General features: G+C 41.1%; 1 protein-coding gene across 4 annotated transcripts in view; it reads right to left on the reverse strand.

Annotated features, from left to right (window-relative positions):
* Nucleotides 1-25,968, reverse strand: part of dgkg (diacylglycerol kinase, gamma) — a 106,404-nt gene that overhangs the window by 64,069 nt on the left and 16,367 nt on the right. For 2 of the 4 annotated variants that reach the window (XM_077537325.1, XM_077537324.1), the window contains 14 exons: nucleotides 23,231-23,613; nucleotides 18,810-18,886; nucleotides 10,460-10,480; nucleotides 9,099-9,249; nucleotides 6,773-6,835; nucleotides 6,047-6,298; nucleotides 4,479-4,631; nucleotides 3,569-3,618; nucleotides 3,223-3,297; nucleotides 2,283-2,402; nucleotides 1,947-2,064; nucleotides 1,780-1,868; nucleotides 1,184-1,300; nucleotides 605-703 (listed from right to left, as the gene is read on the reverse strand). In XM_077537325.1, coding sequence (XP_077393451.1) covers nucleotides 605-703; nucleotides 1,184-1,300; nucleotides 1,780-1,868; nucleotides 1,947-2,064; nucleotides 2,283-2,402; nucleotides 3,223-3,297; nucleotides 3,569-3,618; nucleotides 4,479-4,631; nucleotides 6,047-6,298; nucleotides 6,773-6,835; nucleotides 9,099-9,249; nucleotides 10,460-10,480; nucleotides 18,810-18,886; nucleotides 23,231-23,297 — 1,452 coding nt within the window. In that variant the 5' untranslated portion in view covers nucleotides 23,298-23,613. The remainder of the gene's footprint in view (nucleotides 1-604; nucleotides 704-1,183; nucleotides 1,301-1,779; nucleotides 1,869-1,946; nucleotides 2,065-2,282; nucleotides 2,403-3,222; nucleotides 3,298-3,568; nucleotides 3,619-4,478; nucleotides 4,632-6,046; nucleotides 6,299-6,772; nucleotides 6,836-9,098; nucleotides 9,250-10,459; nucleotides 10,481-18,809; nucleotides 18,887-23,230; nucleotides 23,614-25,968) is intronic. The other 2 variants (XM_077537326.1, XM_077537327.1) reach the window with 2 other exon arrangements.

The raw sequence follows: 25,968 nt of genomic DNA on the forward strand, positions 1-25,968 counted from the left end.
TTGGGAGTGGGAAGTAATAAAGTAAAAATACTTACAGAGGATGTAAAAAAAAAATAAAAAAATACAAATCTTAATAATATGTTCCATGCAGCCCAACTAGTCTAATACGGTATTCTGGTTTATATTGTGTTAGTGCAATATGAGTTAAGCAGCAAAATCCAGCCCTTTTTATCAATATCAGAAGGCAGCCATTTTGCCACTTGCTGTCAAGTGAAAATGACATCACAGTTGCTCAGGTCTCGGGTCACAATCAATCACATCTCAGCTTCAGAAAACAGGTGAGCTGTGATTGGTTGTTGCCTGAGCCTTGCGCAACTGTGACGCCATCTTCAGTCGATAGCAAGTGGCAAAATGGCTGCCCCCTGAGATGTAGTAATAATCAGAATGTCACGTTTAGACTAGTGAAGTCACATCTAACATATTATTGTCAAGAAATGTTTAACATTGACTTGCCTTTTAAGTTTTAAGATTTATTAGTTAGCTGTACTTGACTATTTATTTGTCCGGTTTCCTTTTACTTTGCACATTTGAGAGCCCCTGCGCATTAATGCACTCTAATCTCCATTGTGATGTGGTACAATATGAAGTGTAGTATGTGACTCACCAGGACAACAGGACAAATGTAGGAGGGCAGCAGCGTATGGTCCCGCAAGGCTCCTCCATCACACTCTGGCTTCACATGGGATGCACATTTGTTATGCAGCTGTGGAGGACAGCAGGAAGACACCTAAGTAAATGTGATAGTATAGTACATCCATTCAGCCATTTTCTAAAGTGCTTGCACTCTGCGTGTGCTCAAGCCTATTCCAGGTGACTTGAGGCAGTGAAAGGGTACACCTTTGATTGGTTGCCAATCATTCAAAGACCACATACAAACAAACACATTCAGACTTGTGGACAATTTAGTGGATTTAATTAACTTGTGATTTATATAACAGCTTTGAGAAAAAGATTGATAGACTGATGCATTTGCTGACACTTCTGTGGCACAGCTTTGATTGTAAAAGCAAGTGAGTGAGGTCATCTAGTGGATATAAGCAGTATTGCATCTGAACATAGCACTAAAAGTAAGATAATGTGTTTGATAAATTATTTCTTTGTTGTAACGATGCTCCATCCATCCATCCATCCATCCATCCATCCATCCATCCATCCATCCATCCATCTATCCATCATTACTCACAGTGATCTGGCACCACACACAGTGGAGGCCGGTCAGGCCTTGGTAACACTTGATGCTCCGGTGACATCGGTCACACTTGGTAGGGGAGTTGCCCTCCATCCACACGTGCTGCATAGCCTGAAAACACACACACAAACAAGTCGATCAAATTTATCATTGACATTTTCATAATGTTTAGAACCAACAGGCATCATGATTAGTATTTGACAACTGCTGAAATGAACTAAAACAATGACAAAAAAAATTGTTTGGGGGGTATTATTATGATTTATCTAGTGTGGCCTTATAGTGATGAGGAAAAAAAAATCAACTGATTGTTGTAAATGGTTGTGCAGAGAAGATGGCAATGTATAGTAGCTAGAACAAGAAGAAGGCCATATCTTTTTTTCCTTTTTTATTTCCTGTATCCACTATAAAGGTTATCTATCCTAATCTAATCTATAATCATCATTCAAGACATAACCATGTTTTCTCAATTGTCAGGGTTTGTTGACTGGTAGTTCCATCAGAGAAAGCTCAGTCTCTTGCCACTCTGAAGTACAGTGACATCATGGGGAAAAGATCTGTAGTAACTGTATGTGCGAGTGTACGCTCACGTTGGTGTGCCTGCGTGACTTGGCGTAGGTGCTGATGCATGCGGCGATGTCTTTGGACACACAGCGCTCGTGCACCGTGTACTTGCATACTGTCGGAAAAAACCACACACTTTTTAGTGACGACACACGCGTAACATACGTGTACATGGTCGTGGCCATCTACTCACAGGAGCAGCAGAGGCCCTGCTTGCGCACGCCCAGCAGCATGGTGTGACAAAAGTTACAGTAGGCCGGTTTGTTGAAGTGCTTTAGACGCCACACGTGCTGACCGTCCTCCTGAACGTTCTAGAGGCAGACATGAAAACGTTTGTTGTTTTTGCACGAACACAAAAAATGATAGTAGTGATTATTTGCTCAAAAACATCAAGGTGACAAATGTTGACACCTCGACAGAGGTCTCACGCGAACACAAGATCGTTGAAGTCATCATGACATGACATCATTTAGTCTTCAAAGACATTTGTTGTTTTTGGCCAGTGAACTAGAGAAATGCAGATACAAACCGTGTCCATGCCGAGCAGCACCAGTAAAGGGATGGTGGTCAGGCCTCCCCGGATCCACTCTTCCAGGGTGACTGTGCCATCCCGGTCAAAGTCGATCTCCTCCATCATTTCCTTCAGGATCTACGGTGGCCGAGGCAGAAGCACTGAGACACACTTTCTACCTCATTTTAGGCTAGGCGAGTTGAGATTTCTATGCCAATGTACAGTGTAACTGCTTAAAAAGTAGCACAATTTGGAGTTCAAACCAAAAATTGGAGACTTTCCTAAAAAATTCAATAGGTCAAGGGTCACCAACAATCCTGAAGTGGCGACAGCTCTTACACTTCAAATCATCATTTCTAAAACATACCAAGGAAATCACAAAGTCCCATGGTCATTGTTGGGCTATTTCTAAATGCCCAAAGGCGCCATGCTAGTGATCCTTGCTCTTGATCGACCTATGTTAAAGCAGTTAAACATAAAGTAAGAAAACAAACAAACGGAAAAAAAAAGCTTAAATTCTCTTATTAGGTTATGTGGTAAACCGATAAAAAACATTAAATAGGCTGCAAATGGCCAGACTTTGGACACCTCTGACATTACTGGATACAGTTCTGACGTTTTCAAATGCCACTTACTGATGTTAACATAAATGTCAAGTGGAGATTTTTTTGTGCAAGTGCGACCTCTAGTGAAAATGTTTCTTCAAACATTGCCTGTAAAGTTGCTAAATGTTTCATGGCGGTGACAGTCTAACCCTGGAGCAAATTATTTCTATTTGAAAAATGTTATGAATTTCAAAGGACTTGGAAGTCAACCAGTATCCACCAGAATTGTGCTCCACTTGGAACGTTCCACAGTACCATCCACCCACAGGACATATCATCATGTACACCAGTACAATCAACCGTGTCATTATTTACTTTAAAGTGGTTATGAATCCGTGTGCTCTGCTGCTCACCGGCCGAAGCTCTGTGGAGTCCCACTCCAGATACTCAGCAACGTGTACCATTTGATTGATGATACGGTCCAGCTCCTACCAGATCCCAAATAGGACAAAAGAAAACATTGTGGCACATGGATCACAACCTCTCACATCAAAACATGATGTAAAGATGCTACAAATTCCATACGGGCTGCAATGTTCTGTTTATGCCTCTGAACCTGGCTAGCATTAAAACGGACGGATCATAACAAACGATCTTAATGTCAACACACCGCCTGCCAACTAGCTTCTATTTTTAGGACAATGGGTAACCAAGATGGAAAGAAAACAGAAAGACGGAGAAAGTTGTGGGGATACTCACCGAACTGTCCAAGACGCCGTTGCCGTCTGTATCGTATAGCCGGAACATGACTGCAAGGGAAACAAAGAGAAATTTCAGGTTTGCTCAGTGATGAGTTATGTAGTTCACAAGGGGGAATATTATCTTGTGTGAGTGGAGATGAGTCTCTGCCACATGTGCCAAATGAGGCATTAGCATTAGCATCATAGCATGCTCATAGAGTGAATTCACTGTTTCACAGATTTTATTGGGGAACCTATCCTCTGTTATTCATTGAAAAATGCACCTATTCCCTGTTAGTATTACGTTGGCACCACCTGTGGTACCTTATGCCAAGGAACAATGTTAAAGTTAATTGAGGAGCTCATTCGAAAGCTGATTGGTTAAACAAACATTCCTATAGTTGAAGTCACATTGTTCAAAACTACTCAGGTTATACAGTATGACCTTGTGACCTCACTAGCCTTAACATGACATTCTGATTAGTATTACATTTTCGGAAGATGAGTTATGAAGCAAAAGCCAGCCGTTTTTATCCATCTCAGGGGGCAGCCATTTTGCCACTTGCTGTCGACTGAAGATGACATCAACGTTGCTCAGGGCTCAGGCAACACCTAATCATAGCTCACCTGTTATCTGAAGCTGAATTGTGATCGGTTGTTACCTGAGACCTGAGCAACATTGATGTCATCTTTAGTCGACAGCAAGTGGCAAAATAGCCGCCCCCTGAGATGGATAAAAAAACTGCTTAATTTTGCTGCTTAACTCATATTCCACTAACGCAATATTAACTTGAATACCATATTTAGACTAGTGGAGCTGCATATAAAATAAATAAATAAATAAATAAATTGACATGGCAGCATAGCGATAGAAAATGATCTTCCATGGCACTAGTAGTTTCCACGTCCCGGTTTTGCCCGTCACTCACACTCAAGCTTGTCCTCCGGTGTGCCGCGCTCCAGCAGAGAAAGGTAACAGACTATGTCCTTCAGGAAGACCACCTGCGGCACTGACTGGGGGGATCCTTTCTGGGGCGACGGGGTCCTCCGTAGAGACAAATGCTTCTCAGAGCGACTTCTCTCTGTAGATGCACAATTCATATTGGATCACAAGTGTATAACAAGATTTTTGAAAAGATTTTCCTTTGTTTAAACTTGGTTATGAAACACCATTATAGTACATTACAGACACAACAGATACTCAATGACACATTATCCATATCATAAGTGGTCTACTTCTCTGTGTGATTTGAAACAAGATAGCTCACCAAGAGACTAAATTGAACTTTCCAATGACGATTAAAATTTGTACAATTGGAGCGTCCATCCATCCATCATCTGAACCGCTTATCCTCCACGATGGTTGCAGCCGAGCTGGAGCCTATCCCAGCTATCTTTAGGCAGGCTACAAACTGAACGGGTTGCTGAATTAGACTGTAAAGAATTAAGCAGTTTGTGCATCATTGATTAATAAACGCCGGCTCCTACTGGTCTGTGTGAATTGGCCACCGGGGGCAGTATAATACAGTCATGCAGGCACAAACAAAGAAGAGTTTTATAATTACTGCAAGTAGAAATCATACCGCGCCCGAAAACACATTATGAAGAAGAAAAATAAACACATACACAAATCAGAATTTTTTGGAGAAATGTATTTCAAAATCAAGAACAGTACAGCTCGGACTTGGCCTCAAAATCCCCATTCCCTGATTGTGACTGCGTTTGGAATACACCCCGAGCGCACTCTGCTTCACTCCGACCATTCGGAAACTCTGGACATTGCTCAAATTTGAAATTTGATTATTCAGGGTACTCTAAAAAAGGAATGCCAGTGAAGCACGAAATGCTTATTGCAACATCGGCTGCATTCAGAAATCAATGGAATAGAAGCGTCTGCAGCAGCGTCTGCATCTCCACATATACACACTCTGTGGTCGTCGGGTATTCAAACTGAATTTCCAAACGCACCCTGTGTTGACGTCAGCAAATGAACTTTGGTTGAATTTGAAAATTCGGCTTCTTTAAGTACGGAAAAGTTTTACTTTGTAGTTTAAAGTGGCTTACCTTAACTAGAATATAGTGTGACCAAAAGTAGAATCATGGTGGTTGATTATTGAGCCTTTTAATGCTATAAATAGTAAATCCTTGTTGTGGTGGATGCCACATGCTAGCAGCAGCTGCGGTAGCAGCACTAGGGTTACGTCATACATTATTTACCAAGAATACAATTAATTCTTCATATTTTAATTTCGATTGACTCTATTGAAGTGGATTTAAGGCTATGTGCCTTATTTAAGTACTCAATGTGCCTTTGTTTTATGTTAACTGTGAGATCAAACTTCAATTGTGTGTGGCAGTAAACAGCTTTGACCAAACGACCGCTCGTATCTTAAAAATGTGTAACTCTTGTCTTTCGTGTCTCAAGGCACCACTTTAAAACATTGAGGTAGTCGCTCTACAACTGAATGAAAGTCTGAAGCTAAGTTGTCTGGCTCACCCGGTGAGAGTTTCGGAGGCGACACTGGTGACCGGGCTGGGCCGACATTGGGGGTCAGGACATTATTGCTGCTCTGGGAAGGCTTGACCTGGACGCATGGAGAGCGGTGTGGTCCCCCGGGCGTGTGGGCCCCGGTTCTGGACCGCTGCGAGGAGGAGCGGGACGAACAAGGGGAGGTGGTGGCCCCAGTGCCGCCAGCGAGCTCTGGAGTGATTCGACCCATAGCCGACAGGATGCTCTTACCGTTCATGCCTTAGACACAAAAGGAAGGAATCCTTTAAAGATAGAATAATGTGGAGCCTCTGAAGTCGAACACACGCTTTTTAATTGAGCTGCAACAATGTTTTCCATTGAAAAATGCTCATTTTCCAGGTCAAACTGTCACCATCATAGTAATAACCAGTTTAACATTGACTGCATGTTGCAATAATCTTTCAATGCTCACTAAACAAGTTTTGGTTGTTCGACTTAAGAGGTTCCCTTGTTGCAAAAAAAAACAAAAAACAAACAAGGAATCACAAGTCAGTTATTTAAAGCAAAGGAGCACAACACAATAAAATTGCAAATGGATGAAACTCATAAGGGAAGTTGGTGAAGTTACAACATTTGGCTAAACAAATGTCACAAAATGGATTCCGCAACCAAAAAATAGCCATCAACACAACAAGCAGCGGCAGCAGGTGGAGGGCGGCTGCAGCCAGCCCGTCAAGGCAGGTTTGCTAGTACCTGTGATGGGGGCGCAAGCCACCTCAGTGTGAATAGAGATACCAGCATCAATGGAGCAGGACTCTTTGAGAAGGAAACACATTGAGCAACAATAAGACAACATTGACGCAGGATTAATTTGGTTTTGTTCCAATACTTGACCTTCTTTTCTTCGATCTTAATTATATCAAAACTAATATAAATGGCGATTTTAATAAACATCATGTTATGATTAATGTATCTTAGATGACCTTTCGTCTTTACCTGTCAAGACGGAGAAGAATACCTAGAGTGAAAATGGGCATCTTTATCCCACCCTGGCTGTGTAGTTGTTTATAATCCACCAAACACCAGGGGGCAGTGCAGGCCCAAATAATTGTCATCAATTTTCTCTGACAGTGTCCTTTAGTGTCGTGGTAAACTGCAACCTATCCTGCCTGACTTTGTGGGAGACACCCTGGATTGGTTGCCAGATAATCACAGGGTAGCACATATTATTTATTATTAAACATTCACACTTAACATTCACACCTATGGACAATTTTAAGTCTTTAATAAATCTACCGTGACATGCACAAGGAAAACACTATACCCAAAGAAAACCCATGCAAACTCTACACAGCCAAGATTTCGAACCAAGAACCTATGACTGTGGGGCAACCATGATATCCACTTTCAATATCACCTCATCTGCAGCCTATACCAGCTGACAGATTACAGAGAAACATTCACACCTATGCACAATTTAGTCTTCATGCGTGTGCATGCGTTTATACAGAGAAACTCCACACAAGCAGACAGGAAAGAGCTGAAATTTGAAATCATAACTGTGAGGCAGGTGTGCCAACCATCAGGACACGTGCTGTCACCTGAAACAATTTTCACCCTCTTCAAAATCTGCTCTCGTTATTTATAATTTACATGCTTTGTAGCATTACATATTAATTATTCACATAAGTAAAGTCCACATAAAATTGCAACCAAAAAAATCACAGGAAGCAAATCTGGAAATTGCTAAATAAATGGTTATTTGAAATATTTGTACATCAAATCCAAGATGTTGAACAAGTAAATATTGGTTACAAGCTTCGTAGAAAATAATAATTGAAAAATGCAATTAATCGGGATTAATTACAGAAAAACTTTGTGATTAACTAGTTTCAATTTTTTTATTGCTTGACAGCACTATTACATACACATCAAAACAGTGAAAATCGTAACTAATATTTGCAAATCATAATACAAACCTAATAATGATCAAAATTAAACAGAGAAAGGATCCATAAAAGTAATTAAAATATTGTAAATCGCAATATTTGTGCTATTTAGCAAATACTGTAGCTATCATATGGGAATAATATGACTGACACTCTTTTAGCCAAGACTGAAAGCGTCAAACATTAGATTAATTCCATATTCTTATTCTATTATTATTTTCATTATTATTTAATTTTATTATTATTTTCTTTCGGGCGGCACGGTAGACGAGTGGTTAGCACGTCCGCTTCCCAGTTCTGAGGTCTCCGGTTCGAGTCCAGGCTCGGACCTTCCTGGGTGGAGTTTGCATGTTCTCCCCGTGCCCGCGTGGGTCTTCTCCGGGTACTCCGGTCTCCTCCCACATTCCAAAGACATGCATGGCAGGTTAATTGGGCGCTCCGAATTGTCCCTAGGTGTGCGTGTGAGTGTGGATGGTTGTTTGTCTCTGTGTGCCCTGCGATTGGCTGGCAACCAGTCCAGGGTGTCCCCCGCCTACTGCCCAGAGCCAGCTGAGATAGGCGCCAGCAGCCCCCGCGACCCTTGTGAGGAATAAGCGGTCAAGAAAATGGATGGATGGATGGATTATTTTCTTTCATAAATATTATTACAACAGATTTCACGTTGCAACATCAACAACATCCGAAAGAAGAGTTGACGGGTTGAAGCCACGGCTTTACTACAGTGAAGATGAATTAATCTATCCATCTATTATTTTTTTTCCAACCACTTATCCTTATTCGGGCTGCAGGTGATTTGGAGCCTATCCCAAATGACTATGGGCAAACCTAACATGTGTGTTACTGAAATGTTGGAGGATGCCAGAGTACGCACACAAGCACATGGAGAACATACAAACACCAGAGCTGAGATTTGAATACACAACTTCAGAGTTGTGAAGGAGTTGCGATAAAAACTAATCCACAACTGAACTTCCAAAATCATTCAAATAATTATTGTTTTTGTTAATTATTTTGCTAAGTTTATTCAACTTCATTGTTGTGACGACCATTAGGAACCCCTATTTACATGGAAAGGCTTCTACATTCAAGTGTCAAGAAGATTGAAGGAAGGAAACATGAGAGAAGCTCACCCAGTAAGCTGCCTGCTGCTCGACAATGGTCAGGCGAGGCACCTCCCGTCTTGCTCTTGAAGGAGGTGAAGAGGTGCTGACACAGCTCCTCTGGGATATTGTTCTCCAGGTAGGTGGCCATGAAAAGCTGGAAGCCCTCATAGTCGATCGGCTGCATGAAGGAACATGTTGAGCTGATGACAAGCATGGCATACTTCCTTTTGCTTTTTATGTGTGTGTGTGTGTGTATATATATATATATATATATATATATATATATATATATATATATATATATATATATATATATATATATATATATATATATATATATATATACCTGTATATGAAATGTTGGCAACACAATGAGCAGTTGTTGCTAAATGGAACTTCTGGAAACTAAAATGATATCAAAAACACTCTGATGATGATGACCCATTTCACTTTCTGTAGTAGGTCCCTAAACTTTTACCCGTATAGTGTGTGGAGTTCCCCAGAGAAATGTTTTAGGTCCACTTGACGACCATTATATTTTATGCAATTTTTGAAGTTGAAGTTTGTTTATTAAACATAGAAACATAACATATAAACATAAACAAATAGCAAATAAAAATTTAAAGAAAGAAGAAGAAAAACTCATAGCAAACATTAGTCATGGTTTACATGTCCAAAGAGAGTAGAAAGAAGTTAAAAACTTATCTAGTCCTACCCCTTATTCTTTGTATCTTTTAACTTATTTCATTATTAATACAGTAAATTAATACATTACAATAAAAGAAAATGTGTAATCCTGCTCGTGTAGACAATTACACTTTAACATACGTACATTTGTCAGTAGCGTATGTGCATGAATTTCTGAGGCATACACAATAATAATACATCCTCATACTCGCATATACAATTTTCATTACACTCAGATCAAAAAACTTCCCTTCCTATTGATGGAGTCTGTCCCAATACTTTTGTCAATTTAGCGTACAGTATATTGCTGTGTTTCTCTGTTAGTGCAATGTTACGTTGCACAAAAGCATGAGATGACTTCAGCCTCTATTGCGTGATACAAATGTAACAGTAACGACCTAGCAACACAACAAACAATTGGAAGAGGGTTTGAATGGTTACCCTCATGCACGATGAATACATTAAACATTCAAGATGGCAGTGCATAACATCAATGCCACTTAATGCACTGTTGATGGCTGCAAGTATTGGGCCAGTAAAGCCTCCCCCCTGCTGCCGCTCAGTGCTGTCGGGAGACGCTGAGCAACACATTCAGTTGTAAACGTGAGGGAGTGCCAATGTACAGTACGTGCAGCCAACTGACAGATAGATACCACATCAACACAGCATGCACCCCCAGCACCACCTGGGCCGAGCCTTACTTTGTCGAGAACATCTCGCTGCTGTTTCATGCGTGCAGCCGTAGAAGAGGGAAGGAAGGAAGGAAGGAAGGAAGGAAGGAAGGAAGGAAGGAAGGAAGGAAGGAAGGATTCAAGATGATGTCATTAGTGGCCATGTCCATAAATATTTTAAACCATCTTGTCTATTCAATATATACTTCATATTAAAATGCTTAAATATATAAATATAATATTTAAAAAAAAAGAGTTAAAGACAAAATCTGGACAGAGATGTTCACAACCATAAATGTAAAAAGAATTGACCAAACCAGAAGAATTCTCAAAGGCTAGAAGACAAAAAGCAAAATACAAATGGAGTATTTAAACAACTCATGTCTTCCATTTATATGATCTAAAATCAGGAACATTATTGTGGGATGTTCAACCATCTCCCCTGGAGTTTTCATTTTTGAACGCTGGTCCAGAAATGCTGATTTCACCCTAGTTTCCCTAGATACCATTTCAACTCAATTCTCATGGATTCTGCTGTGGATATAGAAATACAGAATAATTCATGAATGTTTGAAATGCATCAGTTCAGAACTATGTCTGGTAGAGTGATTGAATGCTACAGATTGAACATTTGCCAATGTGATGTATGCAGAAAGATGAAAATGATGGTCAATGACTGTGTCACAAGCAACATATACAATGGTGCCTAAATTTATGAGATTAATTCATCCCATGACTGGGCTCGTAACTCACTTTACTTGTCTCTCAAATGGTGAGTGAGACGCAGGGCCCTGGGTGGATGTTGTGGCATTCACTGCCAGCATCAAGCGTGCTCAAACCACAAATTTGGGCTCGTGATAAACCAGCTCACAAAATTTACTAATTTGGAAAACTTGGAGGGAAACTCAGTGCATACTTTAGTCAGGGTAACACTGAACTTAATCCATATAATACCAAGTTGACCCAATGAAAGTTTTTTTGTAGTCCTGATAACCTCAAACTTCCAAGTAGATTATACTGTAATTGCCAAACAGTTTGTGGCAGTTATCTCTGGCATGACTGAAATAGATGCTGTTTATCAATGAGTCCCATATACATAGAGGTGGGGAATTTCTGCTCCAAATATATGCATATTACCTCATTTCTATACGCGCAAAAACCACGCAAACCTTTAGTGGATTTGGCCATTACTGTGAGACTTTCATCTTAATTACATGTCATAAAACAATTTCTTTTCATTCTATTTTATTATATTTGGTTACATCTTTAAACCTGTTGTAGTTTGGATTTGATCAGTTCTCCAAAAGTTCCAACGGTGGAAAAACGGCAATTGTTCTCGTCATTCTGGTCCCTTTTGTCTTCCTATCAACGCCCTCTGCTACTTTTCTCATTTCCAGGTGTTTGTTATTGTCTCGTTAGTTTGCTCCTATATAGTTCCCGCCTTCCCCGCTGTCTTTGTTGGCTCATTCGTTTGCTTTTCTCAGTTGTCCTGTTTTTCTTCTGGTTAGCCTAGCCCTAGTGTGTTTTGTTTGTTACGTAAAAGTTGTATCTGCTTTCTTTCTTTTGTTAGTTGAATAGTTGTAACTCCAAGTTCCTTGTTTGCATTTTAATTTGTCTTTTGGAAATAAATTAATATATATATATATTTTTTTTGACATCCTGCAAAGCTACCTCTCCTCCCCATTTCCTGCATTTGAATCCTCAACTTTCTTCTCCTGACAACGCATAATAACTATTTTGGTCTGTCATTTATATTGACTGCAATTCTACTGTCCACCACTAGTTGGCGGCACATTTATTTCCAGTAGTAAATAAATGGTAAATGGACTGCTTAAGAAGAATTAAACACAAAGTATTTCAACATAGCCTAGTTTTTGATAAAAATTATTAGAACTTATAATTATGTTAACCTGCTTTTTACGCCTACTCAAGTGCTGGCTGTAGATTCATTTTAAAACAATTAAAAAAAAAAAAAAATTTGGGCATGATTGTTGATGCATATTGTCAAATGAGAAGTTTATTAGTTTGGAAAAAAATGGATTTGTTAACACATAGAGGAATCAGTACACAGTCAGTATACTGTATTATTGTTATTTAACCGTGTTTGTATTATTTTCAAATGCCATGAATGCTATAAAAACTTGCCTTTCGAGTATATTTAAATACAGTGCTTCTATAGCGCCAATTTTACTTATTGGCTACAACGTAATCCCCACAATGGAGGGGAAAGTTACTGAATTTATATTTGTGGGAACTCAACTCAACTCAAGTTAATGCTGAAAGCATGCCACATATGTTATTGTGATTTTTATTCTCCTCACTTTTTTGCCGAGAAACAACTCCCACATAATACTTCCGATTTACACAGGTCAAATTTCAACTTGCTTCAAAAATTCACACATTCTGGGGTATATATCTTTTGATTCCACGTTACTTACAGTACTCGCACAATTTGACGTTAAATATAAATTTTTCCCCATTCATTTTCAAAGGGACTAACATTGAACTTTTTCTAAGTCCAAGTTTCCACACCCACTTCCATACATACAACTGATCATCATTACCAGCTCTGTGATACTGCTCAGTTCTTTTTATTCATTTATCTTTCAACTTACAATTCTCAACAATTAAAATTTTGTGATTTTCACATAATTTATCTTTCAATTTACTTCAAAAGCATTCAGCTTAGCATTCAGCTATTGGCATTCAGCTTTCAGCATTCACACGCAATTTCTCCAGAAATTGCACTGAGTCTAGTTTACAATACAAAGCTCTTTTCTCATATAACAAAATTTTGGAGGGCGCTGGAACGGGTCAATTAATTTCAATAGAGAACACAGATTGAATATAGTAAATTGAGTTGCGAGCTTGGTCACGCAACAAATTAAACTCATAAAGCCCCTGCAGTGTTTAATAGGCTCTGAGAGAAGGAAACCACACGGGTGCCCTATATTTTAATTAAATATTATTCAGTGAGTGCTATGATAATGTCCATCAAAACATCAAAGGGCCCATCCACTGCACACCAAAAAAGGTAACGTGGATCAGGTTGTGCACCTTAGGATTAGGAATGGAAACATGCGGTTGTGCAATATGTTCGGAGCCCGTCACTCAGGAAACATCCTCCCCTCAACTTGCTGCTGTTGGTTTAACCCCGCCAGCTCCCAAAGAGACCACCACCGCCACTCTTCTGTCCTTTTTTGGTCAAACCCACCAACAGACTTTAATTTGCTGTACATCGTGCAATAAGTGCACACCACACACTCATAGACAGCTGCTACAGTGAAAAATGAAGAAGCTTTTTTTTTCTTCATAGATAGCTAGAACGTCAACAACCGGTTGTGGAAATGGTGTCTTTCACTTTTTTTGACTTGTGTTATTGTTTTTTGATCTGATGGTTTTTCCTCATTCTCAGTCTCAAAGCAGTCTTTTTTTCCCACTGGTTTTTGAGTGGTGACTTCTGTGAACAGCTAACAGTTTTGATTAACAACCCTTGAAGGATTGTTAAAAATCAAAAGGGTTCTTAATCACATTAAAAGTCACCTGACACTGACTTGTCTTTGGCAATTTCAGTCAGTGTGTCAGATCCTAATGAGACACCTCAGCCATCTTATTTATGTCTCAAAATTAATAGGGTTGTCGCTCTGGTCGAAGATAATGTGACCAGATGTTTGAAGATGATTAGTTGAATATTGTGCCAGACAAGAAAAGAGCCAATTTTAAAAAATTAGAATATACATAATTCACAAAATGTTGGGCATATTCATCCATCTGGATGAACCTAAACGGCTCGATAACATTTACACAGTGAAAAAATGAAACATGGGATAAACTTGAGAAAAATGAATATCTGAGGTTAATCTGATGTTTACAATTCATTTAGGGTAACCTGATGTTTTTAAAAACTTTTATTTGAATTTATTTCTAAATGTAAAGGAAACCACTTGTTTGAAATGGTTGGTTCCAAACTAGAAAAACTGTTCTTTTCGTTACTACTTTGTGCAAATAAGTCTTTTCATCATCATCCGAAAGCCTTGGATTTGAACCCAAAACTTCTGAATGTTGAGGTACACATGCTAGTCATCTACCACACCTCTGTCATGACTAGGGCCATGCAAGGGTTATGCTTACCGTCGTGACTAGGGTCAGGGAAGGGTTATGTTTGGGTCATGACCGTGAGGTCAAGTGTCTGTTTTAAACTGATGTAATCGGCATCTAGTTTCAACTCATCTTAAGCTATGTGATGTCAGAAGCTATGTGTTGTCAGGAATCTTTTTTCTCTTTATCTGGTCAACAGCCGATCAGATAATACCATGTCAGTCCTGTTACCCACATGTCTAGCCACAGCCAATCAGATCGATTTGTTATCTATATAAACCGGCCTGAGAAGTGTGTGTTTTTGTCGGATTATTATCTCTGTTCCTCTGTGCAACTCTCGTTGTTTCTCGTCTAGTCAAGTTTGTTCCACGCCTCTCGATGTGAATAAATAGTTCTGGGATCCAACCCCAGAACATAACAGCCTCCACTTGAACATATAAAGTCGAATCAAGTAACAATGCTCTAAATGGTTCAAATTGAAAATTATAAACCAAATTATAAGATTAAAAAAAATGAGTATAATCTTTAGCCCGCTCTCAACCAGAACATTGCTTTTTGCATATAAAAGTGAGAAAAAGAATGAAACAGTGTAAATGTACAGTCTTTTAATCTGTGGGGGGGAATTACATCAATTTCTTGGTTGTTTTTTTCAAAGTTGACACTAGTTTTAATCTGTGGAGGAAAAAATGCATTCCATTTTATATCAAAGGTAATACTGTAGTTCATTTTATGTTCAACCAGTAATTTCAAAGACCCAAAACCCTAACTTCTTCTAATTATTGTATGTGGTGCTTTGACCATTCTATGGTGACTTGATATATTGTATATTGATTAAAATCATCGGTGTTCTTGCACTTGTACTTACAGCTAAATGTATTAAAAGTAAATTTGAAATTCAGTAATTACATATCACAAAAAACAAAAATATGAAAGCAATAGGAAAAAAAATGTGAGGTAGCCAATAAAACACTGAACACCACTTTATCTGTATGCTTGCTACAGCTCTGGATGTCTTTGTGGTTATAGTATTCAAATAATTCCACACTTCCTGTCTGCAACACCTTGCTGCTACGTGACCGACATGTGGCATCGCCGCCAAGGACGACCATGATCCATTTGCATCGTTATTTGGGGAGGCACAATATATCTGATAGAACTCGTCTGGGACATTCAAAATGAAGGACAAAGGGAGCGCAGCCTGTCTAAATGATATGTATGTATGCTCACTTGAGTGGATCATTTGGTCATATAGCAATAAAGATAGTCATCCATCATAACATCGATGGAAGAAGCAAAAAGTGTAAAAAATAAATAAATAAAAAAAAACACCTTAAAACGACACCAGAAAAAAGTCACTAGATTTGTCGCTAGTCGCTTTTGACAAGAAAAGACACCAAGAGGCTTTGGAAAGTCTCCATATTTAGCAAGAAAGTCACCAAGTTTGCAACACTCTAAGTACGTAAGGCATTTCAAACTAAAACATTTTTTTTTTCCCACGAAGTGGAAGTAAAATGTGCCTGCTCTCCGGGTCAATAGTTTTCAAATAAGTGAAGCAAAGTGCACTCCCTTGACCAGTCACCATTTAGCATTTGAATCTACCGTAACTGCATTTTTGGACTACATCTTTATTTCGGAAAAGTACAAGGAATGTTGCAGTGTTGTCAACTCGTCGTCTCGTCAAATCTGGTGACATTCCAAATCCTCTGCAACTTTTTTTTTGTCCAAAGCAATTAGCAACAATTCTAGCAACTTTTCCTCTTGTTCTCTTTTACTTACTTTTTGCCTCTCGCACGACGTTATTCCTCTCTCCTACAGCGCCCATTACAATTACTTGCAAATTGCCAATTATGCAAATTAGGCGATTATGTTATTTGACGACTTTTAGGACAGCCAATAGCTACTTTCCTTACTGGTGTGTTGGCAACAATGACCACCGGAGGGGATTTCTTTTGTTACCATGATGAAGATGGAGCCAAGTGTCCACAGTTATCTTACTGTATCGAATATGTCACGGTGACAGTACAACAGGTGGTGAGCTCGCTTTGCTGCTATATTTGTAGCACAAGCAGCAGGCTGCATGATGGATCACATGTAATGGTTGATGAGAAATAATGTGGGTGTGTGAACACCGTCTGCTTTACTCACTCATCAGTGTTGAAGAGTGAGCAACGATGCAAAAAACAACAAAAAAAACAAAAAAACAAACAAACAAACAAAAAAACACACTGTTGTTTGCCCCTCCCTTTTTGGAACCAGATATAAGACGCCTCCTTTGTCGCCATTTCGCTTAAAGGCAACCACTGCGGCTGCTACACCGCCCCGATGACTCATGCACGCACACACTGGCGAAATGATGGATGACAGAGAGCGAGGCCAAATTCGGCCATTGTGGCGCCAGGTGAGCCTACGTGGATGTTGAGTCTGTCTAGCCCACACGGAGCCAAAGAGAGCACTCGTATTGTTCATCAAGCTAACAAAAGAGGCAAGAGAGAAATTATAAAAAAAGGAAAGATAATCATGACAATGGTTATAGCAACAACAAAAGTGAACCACATTATATCACATTGAGTTCAATAAAACTAATGTATGATTTTTATAAACATCAAAGACAATTCAGTTGTCAATCAACCATAGGTGGGTGATAGGAAGCATCCAAATACTTTGTTAATCTACTTAAATAGGTTTTCAAGTATCTGTACATGAGTATTTATCCTCCTGACATTTTTTTTTTTGTTATGGTTGCGTGGTGAGGTTGAGGGAAAGTAGACCCAAGTGTAGTGAAACAAGGTAGCAAGGCAGGGATAAAGGAGCAAAAAGTCATTTTTTTTTATTAAACGTAAACAAGGTGGTGAACATAGCACAGGCAGGCATAAACAAAAACAACGTAGTTCAAAATCAAAGTGCGAACTTAAACGAGAGGTGCATACAAAAAGCAGGACATGGGGCAATGACAATGGACCGACAAAGACTGATTGAAAAACAAGATGTTAAATGCACACTCACTAATGAGCCAATGAGACACACTTGGACAAGACACATGGGGCTGGGGGTGCTGATTGGTTTACACAAATGGGTGATATAACAAAACAAAACAAACCAAAACAAAACAAAACAGATCATGTCAGAGAATACAAGAACACAAAACCCAACAAAACAAAATCATGACATTTTTAACTTTTGCTTTTCTAACAACGATGACAACGATTCAGAAAAGAAAGATATTCCCTATACTTGACCTTATTTAAGAGAATTGTTTGACGTTGTCAGTGACAAAATTGTTTCTTAATTATTGTTTTGTTCCAGGTTAAAAAGCAAAGAAATCCGTCCAATCTGAAACAACACATTGTATTTCTTTAGTCTTTATCATTTTTTTTTATTTCACAACATTAGCAAAACTATGTGAACACGTTGTCTTGATAGTGTTAAAGCCAAGCCAGTGCTAGCTCTTAAACAACATGCAACTTGAAAGTTTAGTTCCTTTTTCTCATTACAAGCACTGTATACTGTATATAATTGACAATCATGTTTGTTTTTCGTAAACATCAAAGAAAATTTAGCAACTTTGACTAAACTAATGTGCCTGTGTGTGTTGTTTTTTTTTTTAACATGTAAGAGTTTTGATTCCACCCTTTGGTCGGGTTTCTGTCAACTCTGACGAGAATTTAGCTGTCGCTAAAGCTAACATACATATTTTTGGAATCATTAAGGACAATTCACTCTTCAGTAAAACCAAAGGTTATAGCTACTTCACTCTTCAACAAATGTGTTTGTTTTTAAAAACATCAACGAAACAACAGTTTTTGTGAACAAAGCCAAATTAAGAATGAATGCTGAATATGTCTTGTTCACATCCACCCATCCATTCGATATTTTCAGAAACAACAAATCGATCCAGCCTGCATGTATTTGAAAGCATCAAAGACAATTCAGAGGCTTTAACGAATAGAACTTGTTTTTGGTCAACTGTGAAGACATTTTTGAATAGTCACAGCAATAAAGATGATTTTATGCCTTCGACTGACCCAACGTATGTTTTCATAAGCATCAAAGAGTATAGACCAGTTTAGAGCTTTCCATTCACCTGGTGTTCATATATTTCAGTTACCTTATAAAGCCACATCAAAAAGCACTGAAGCCACCACAATTATATTCATGAATTTTTATGAAAGAGGTCAATGAAATCAACAGCTACTACCTACTAACAACTGGGAACTCACATTGATGTCACCTGTAACCGCAAATCACTGACACGAGAATGAAGACGATGGTGATGTGAACAAACCTGCTCAGGATTATATTTGGAGAGCACTCCTTCGCCATGGAACTCCTCCAGAACATCCTTTAACTTCTTTGTGGAGTCTGTGGAGAAAATAACCTTTTAATGCAAGGCATATTCATATTGGCATATTTTTCCTTAAAGAATAAGAATCATCAGTGCCAGAGAACCATATATGGAAACGTAAAGAAAAATAAAGAGTCCCCATGTCTTTGACATTCTTTGATCAAAATACCCCAAGGATCGAGAATTACAGTAATACAGTTGTCATACAGCCTATTTCTTGCCATGGTATAATTGTCTTATTTATGGGGCTGATCTGTCTAATCCAGTGTGTCAGCCCCCATTCCACCCCATATTCTCCGTCTGCTTCGTTCGAATCACAGTTGGCTGGAGCTCGCCAACGCAGACCTGCTGCCGCTTGGCTCCTCGTCCGTCTCCTGGTCAGTCTTGCCTGGTGGCCGGGTGCTTGCTTCGACGAGCGAAAGCAGTGCCAGAGTGTGTAAAACAAGCAGATGTCCTTATCTTAAAGGCAATGAAATCACCTTGCGCAACGCTACAGCTGGTTCATTTAGCCAATAGCCCCAATCGCCCACCCACACAGCTACGGTCGAGATCCCATTCATTACATTATGACTCATGAATGTAACATTTTATCACAATGAAGATGAATTACAATTGTCAATGTGTCACGAAACACAAACATACCCAGCCAAAACAATTTAGCCCAACAGTATTATATATGAATATATAGAATATTTGTTCCATGAAATTGTATGACGTTATTCCCAACGGTTGCAATGCCTCCAGTACACAGAGGCGTATGCTAGATTTGTTTTTTTTTGTCCAATCACATTCAGTCTCTATGTACTGCTATGTCCATCTTATCTGCCTCAGGCTTCAGAATCATTAGTAATGGTCGTTAGTAATTTAATCTATATTAGCAACACAGCTGTTTCTGTAACCAATCAAATTTCAAATTTGCCTCAAAGGTCAGCGAACTGGCCCAAAATATCCATCCATCCATCCATCCATCCATCCATCCATCCATCCATCCATCCATCCATCCATCCATCCCTGGACTAGTACACCCTGGACTAGTTGCCAGCCAATCGCAGGGCACACAGAGATGAACAACCATCCACACTCACAAGCACACCTAGGGACAATTAGGAGCGCCCAATCCATCCATCCATCCATCCATCCATCCATCCATCCATCCATCCATCCATTTTCTTGACCGCTTATTCCTCACAAGGGCTGCAGGAGGTGCTGGAGCCTATCTCAGCTGACTTTGGGCAGTAGGCGGGGTACACCCTGGACTAGTTGCCAGCCAATCGCAGGGCACACAGAGATGAACAACCATCCACACTCACAAGCACACCTAGGGACAATTAGGAGCGCCCAATTAACTTGACATTCATGTCTTTGGAATGTGGGAGGAGACCGGAGTACCCGGAGAAGACCCACGCAGGGACGGGGAGAACATGCAAACTCCACCCAGGAAGGCCGGAGCCTGTACTCGAACCCGAGTCTTCAAAACTGGGAGGCAGACGTGCTAACCAGTCATCCACCATGTCGCCCGGCCCACAATAACGTAAGTATTTTTCCGTTCTCCAATTGGCAGGCCAGAGAAAATCAAGTTGAACTAGTAAAACATCATCTTTTGCGATCTGCATACGTTTTAATACATTCAATCATCGTATCTCAGATGAGCGCGACTCATGTTTTTGTCATGTTATTCGATAAATATTTATTCTGAAATCTTTAAGATTAGGTGGATTCATCACTGAAGGCCCGGGTACTAAATATACAGCCTGCCACTGATGTAGACAGAGCAAGAATTTACTATCTTATGGAAGATGACTGCAGTGTCTCACTAATCATACATCGATGCTCAGTAACCTTAAGACAGCGACTCTCAGCGAATGATGGATGGACATCCATAAAATGTAATAAACCTTTATTTTCTCGCACAAGGACAAGAAGAGGAGTTGAGGCATGTGCTCGTTTGACTAACAAATAGGCCACAAGGCCAGTAGGTGAAAGTCCAATGTCCAACCAATTTAGTGCCTGTCTGTTTATGTAAATGTGCTTGCTTATTATTCAAATTAATAGACAAGGCAGACAAAAACAGAACTTCAGACCAACAGGCTGATCAGAGACACATTTTGAGGTTTATGTCCTGCACATACAATTAAGATCAGAATTACAATTTATAACAACTGTGGTCTGCATCCAAAAATAAACAAGAATGACGTAAATCTTTTCTGGTTTTCGCACAGAAGACAGTTGTCCGAATCCCCATTCATTTTGTCCCATAGGCTTTCCATTTTCTGTTACACGGTATGTGCTAATGGCTAGTGACGGCACAGCCAGATCATGAACAGCAATAAGCCACATCGCAGAGCATGAATGCACGTCTGCTAAGGCTACACTTATTCTACCTATGTGAATTCAACTACAGTAAAATTTGTTAATATGAAATAGGACGTATAGAAACTTACATGGTACATAGTGGGACAGGAAACGACAGGAAATGTATGCATTGCCCAGCATGTCACAAACGTTTCAACGTACTGGCATCTGTGGTAAGCCACGGACCAAACCATAGTGCGCCTTTGAGCCCCCACGTCGACCCGCACTCATACGTAGACATTCCGTGAGAACATTTAGAAATACAGAGGAAAAAAACAGCCAAAATCTCACGCCACGCTGTGTTTCAGGTAAACAGAACTGCTGTGGCCACCGGGAACATACTGTAAACCAAGGGTGCCCAAGTCTGGCCGTTGAGAGCCCCTATCTAGCCTGTTTTCCATGTTTCTCTTAAGCAACTCACCTGATTCATGATTAGGATCGTTATCAGGATTCTACAAAGCTTGCTAATGAACTGATCATTGGATTCAGCTGTATTGGAGGAGAGAGGCATGGAAAACAGGCTGGATAGATGCTCTCGAGGATCGGAATTGGACACCTTTGCTGTAAACATAGCCTAAGGTAGTGTTTCTCAATTCTGGTCCTCGAGGAAATCTTCCCAGCCTGTTTTTCACATCTCCTGATTCCAACGCAGGTGAGGACTGTTATCAGGCTTCTCCAGAGCTTCCTGATGAGCTGTCATTGGAATCACCTGCGTTGGAAATGAGGAAACATGATAATAATAGGGGTACTTGAGGACCGCGGTTGAGAACCACTGCCTTAAATCTTGTACAGACAGAATCGTCTCAAAACATGTGAGTGTCCAAAAGAAGATGCCTATGACGTTTAAGGGCTGTAATATATATGGCAAGTCTGGAGTGGCGCTGTAGAGCTGCCACAGGAAGTTAACGGAAAGCGTAGAAGAAGAATCAGCAAGGAAGACGAACCACTGATCTGAATAGCCGGTTTTGAAGCTACGAGGCTACCATATTACTCCTCCCAAGAAACGTTTCTCTGCATACAGTCCTATACATTTACATTATCGAAATTAGAGAACATTTGAAACAGTACTTAGTAAAAACAACAGGGATCTAGCAACTGAGCGACAAAAGAAAAGGGGTCTTCAAAGTAGTTTAAACATCAGTCTGCTCGCGAGATGGGAGGACTAAGATGGCTGCCCAGTCGTTTCAACAGCTTGCACGGGCGTGTATGGGCTAGCGGCTATCCAGTAATACAGTATTTACAACTAAGTGAGACGAACACAACACAGGAGAAGTGACAATGCTGGGTGATTCAAGTATAACATTACGCAAAAGATTTTGCTGTAAAAGCATAAACAAGCTAAGGAGGTTGCGCAAAACGAGGAAGACAGTGACACGGCTATCCACCGTTGTTTACAGACTAGTGGTTCATCCGCAGTCATGGGAGAAGTAGCTATCCTGCTATGGTGTCCACATTGGAATGTTTTGAAATCTTTCCACTCTGGTGCCCGGTTTCAAAAGTTACCGGTTTCAAGCTCCGGAAACGAGCCGTGTGGACGAACTGCCCAAACGGTAAGAAACTTGTGCGGATATACTGAAACGGGCTTTTGTGTGAACGGTGCCTTAGGCCAACACTCGTCCTTGGGACACACTATAAGACCTGTTTTCTATGTCTCCCACAACCTTGTAACGAATGTAGTATTATTCTTCGTAAACATTCATAAAGATTGACTGCAATTTTGTTTTCTGTCAACCTGTCGTACATGCTTTTCTAAACATCAAATACAACTTAGGTGTTTGATTAACCTAAGTTCATTACTATTGACCAATATTTAGTCTACAGTGACTTAACGTACATGTTTTCAGTCCTAGTCTGGGTTAAAGTGTTTGGGTCAAACTACTATAGTTTTTCTGATATGTATACTACTTTTTTGGCATAACACCATATTTTATTTTTCATATAAAAGCACCCCAAAAACAAACACACACACAGGCATAGATAGCAGTGTGTTACTGTGTGTATGTACTTACACTCACTGTACTGCTGCAGTTGATTGAACTCAGCCGGGCTCAGGCAAACCCAGCTCCCGTCTCCCATAATGCCGTAATTTGCCGAGGTTGGGAGACGTCTGGAAAGGTGCAATTTCCACCAGAAATAGGCAGGATACTTAGGTCAGATTGAGGATGAAGATTGAGGCTAGGAGGTTTGTCATCTCGTCCAGGAGAAGAATTATAGTCCCTGAATCTTCTGAAGCTCTTTATTAATCCCAAATATGAAGTATAAAATGTCCGGCAGGAGATGTGACAAGGAGGAGGATGTGTCAGGATGAGATCAGGCCAGATGTAACCGGTCTGATTGTCATTTTAGCGATGTTGTCCTCATGACTCAGCAGAAAAGACCTCCATGTTCACACCTGCACACAAACACACGGAATTATACACTTTTATTAACATAGCAATCGTTAATACTTAATTTCAAACAGCCCAATGATGCAGAGCAGTTGTGCACCAACCACCACAGTAAAAATATCGTTGAATGAACAGTGTCTTTCAAAACTGTGCACTAATGGTGGCTATGAGTGAATGCCACATGGTAGTTTTGAATTTCTGCTCACACTAACAAACACATAGGTTCTTTGCCAATTTTAATAACCCTTAATGTAATACTTTATGAAAGAAGAAGCACTTATTTTGACAAATAAATTGTATTTTACATAATAGATAGATAGATAGATAGATAGATAGATAGATAGATAGATAGATAGATGCCATGTCAGTTGGCCCGCAACGATCACTTCCGAGATACATCTTCAAAATAAAAGCTGAGTAAGGCATTGACATCCGTGTACATACAGTCTTGCTTGTTTCACTTTTATTTTGAAGTTGACACTCACGGTCTATCTGACACGACGAGGAGAGGTAGGACTCAGACGCAGGATAAAGGTAGGCCACAAAGGCAACAGATTTATTGCCGGTCAGCAGCTGTCTCCTCTCACACTGAGAGGAGAAAGGGGGATCAAAAAGTGGAGAACTAAAAACGCTCCACTGGGGAGGAAAAAACAGGCAAAAGGTACAGGGGACAACAAAAGGCGCTCCGCTAGGGAGGAAACAAGGCTCAAGGCACAAGGGGTAACTAAGGGCGCTCCGCTGTGGAGGATAAGGCACAAAAACAAGGCAAAACAACAAGGCAACAGGAACAAGGACTCGAGGACTCGAGGACTGTGGGACGCTTCCATGCACTAACTGTGACACTTCGGCACTGAGGGTAGAATGTGGGTGGCTTTTATTGTCAGTCTGATTGGTGGCAGGTGTTCGTAATCATGGGCGGGGACCGGTGATTATGGAGCGGCAGGAAGGGTAAGTGACCTGGAGTGATAGGAGAGTTAGGATTTTCACAATACAGGAAACATGGATAACAAAATAAAAGCATGGCCTGTCACGCAGGTGGCGGCGTGACAGTACCCCCCCCTCAATGGCCGGCTCCTGACGGCCATCCGACCCATAGAGTCCAAAAACAAGGGCGGGCGGAAGGGGGCACGGAGGTGGGAACACGGCCCACCCCTCCGTCCCAGACAAAAGGGCAGGCCAGGAGGGCGACCATGAAGCCAGACAAGGGGCCGTTCAGGATGTTCCCGATAGAAGAGTCCGCGGGCGGACTTGACGTGACTTGGCGAGGCGTAGCAGACGTGGCGTGGCAAGCTTGGCAGACTTGACGAGGCGTGGCAGGCTTGGCAAACGTGGCAGAATTGGCGTGACAGGCTTGGCAGACTTGGCGAGACGTGGCAGGCTTGGCTGGCTTGGCAGACGGGGCAGACTTGGCGTGGCAGACATGACGAGGCGTGGCAGGCCTGGCGTACTTGACGAGGCGTGGCAGGCTTGGCGTGGCAGGACAGGCTGGGCCGACCTGGCGTGGTGTGGACTGCTTTGGCGTGGACGGCTTTGGCGTGGACGGCTTTGGCGTGGTCGGCTTTGGCGTGGTCGGCTTTGGCGTGGTCGGCTTTGGCGTGGTCGGCTTTGGCGTGGTCGGCTTTGGCGTGGTCGGCTTTGGCGTGGTCGGCTTTGGCGTGGTCGGCTTTGGCGTGGTCGGCTTTGGCTTGGTCGGCTTTGGCTTGGTCGGCTTTGGCTTGGTCGGCGTGATGCAGAGACTTGGCGTGACCTGATGCAGAGACTTGGCGTGACATGATGCAGAGACTTGGTGTGGCTCAGGGTCTTGGAGATGCGCCCGGCGAGACTCGGGGGCTTGAGGCGGTGACTGGCGAGGTTCAGGAGCGAGAGACTCAAGGGTGACCAGGTTGACTGCGGCTGAGGATGCACTGGTCGCTGATTGGTCCAAAACGTGATCCCTACAATCTTTTCCCCAATCCAGTATATTCCCGGAGTTCCAGTCAATTCGGGGGTTGTGTTGACGTAGCCAAGGATATCCCAGTACCAAAGTGGGAGACGAAGCTTGGATTACGTGGAAACGGAGATTCTCGACATGTTGTCCAATTTGTACTTCCAGGGGTTCGGTGATGTGGGTGATGTTGAAGAGCTCCTTGCCATTCAGGGCTCTGGCCTGGATGATCCGGGGAAGGGGTTCGGTGGTGGCTCGTACTTGCTCAACGAGGCCCCAGTCCATGAGGCTCTCGTCGGAACCGGAGTCGATGAGTGCTGGCATGTCAATGGTCATAGCATGGTGGCGTATCTGGGCTTGCGTGATTCGTTGTGTCTTAACAGGTCGGGGTGACGGGAAACTCACCGGTGAACCTCTTTTCACGGTGCAAGTTCCC

The sequence above is a fragment of the Festucalex cinctus genome, chromosome 11, assembly GCF_051991245.1.
Source record: "Festucalex cinctus isolate MCC-2025b chromosome 11, RoL_Fcin_1.0, whole genome shotgun sequence".
Taxonomy (NCBI): Eukaryota; Metazoa; Chordata; class Actinopteri; order Syngnathiformes; family Syngnathidae; genus Festucalex; species Festucalex cinctus.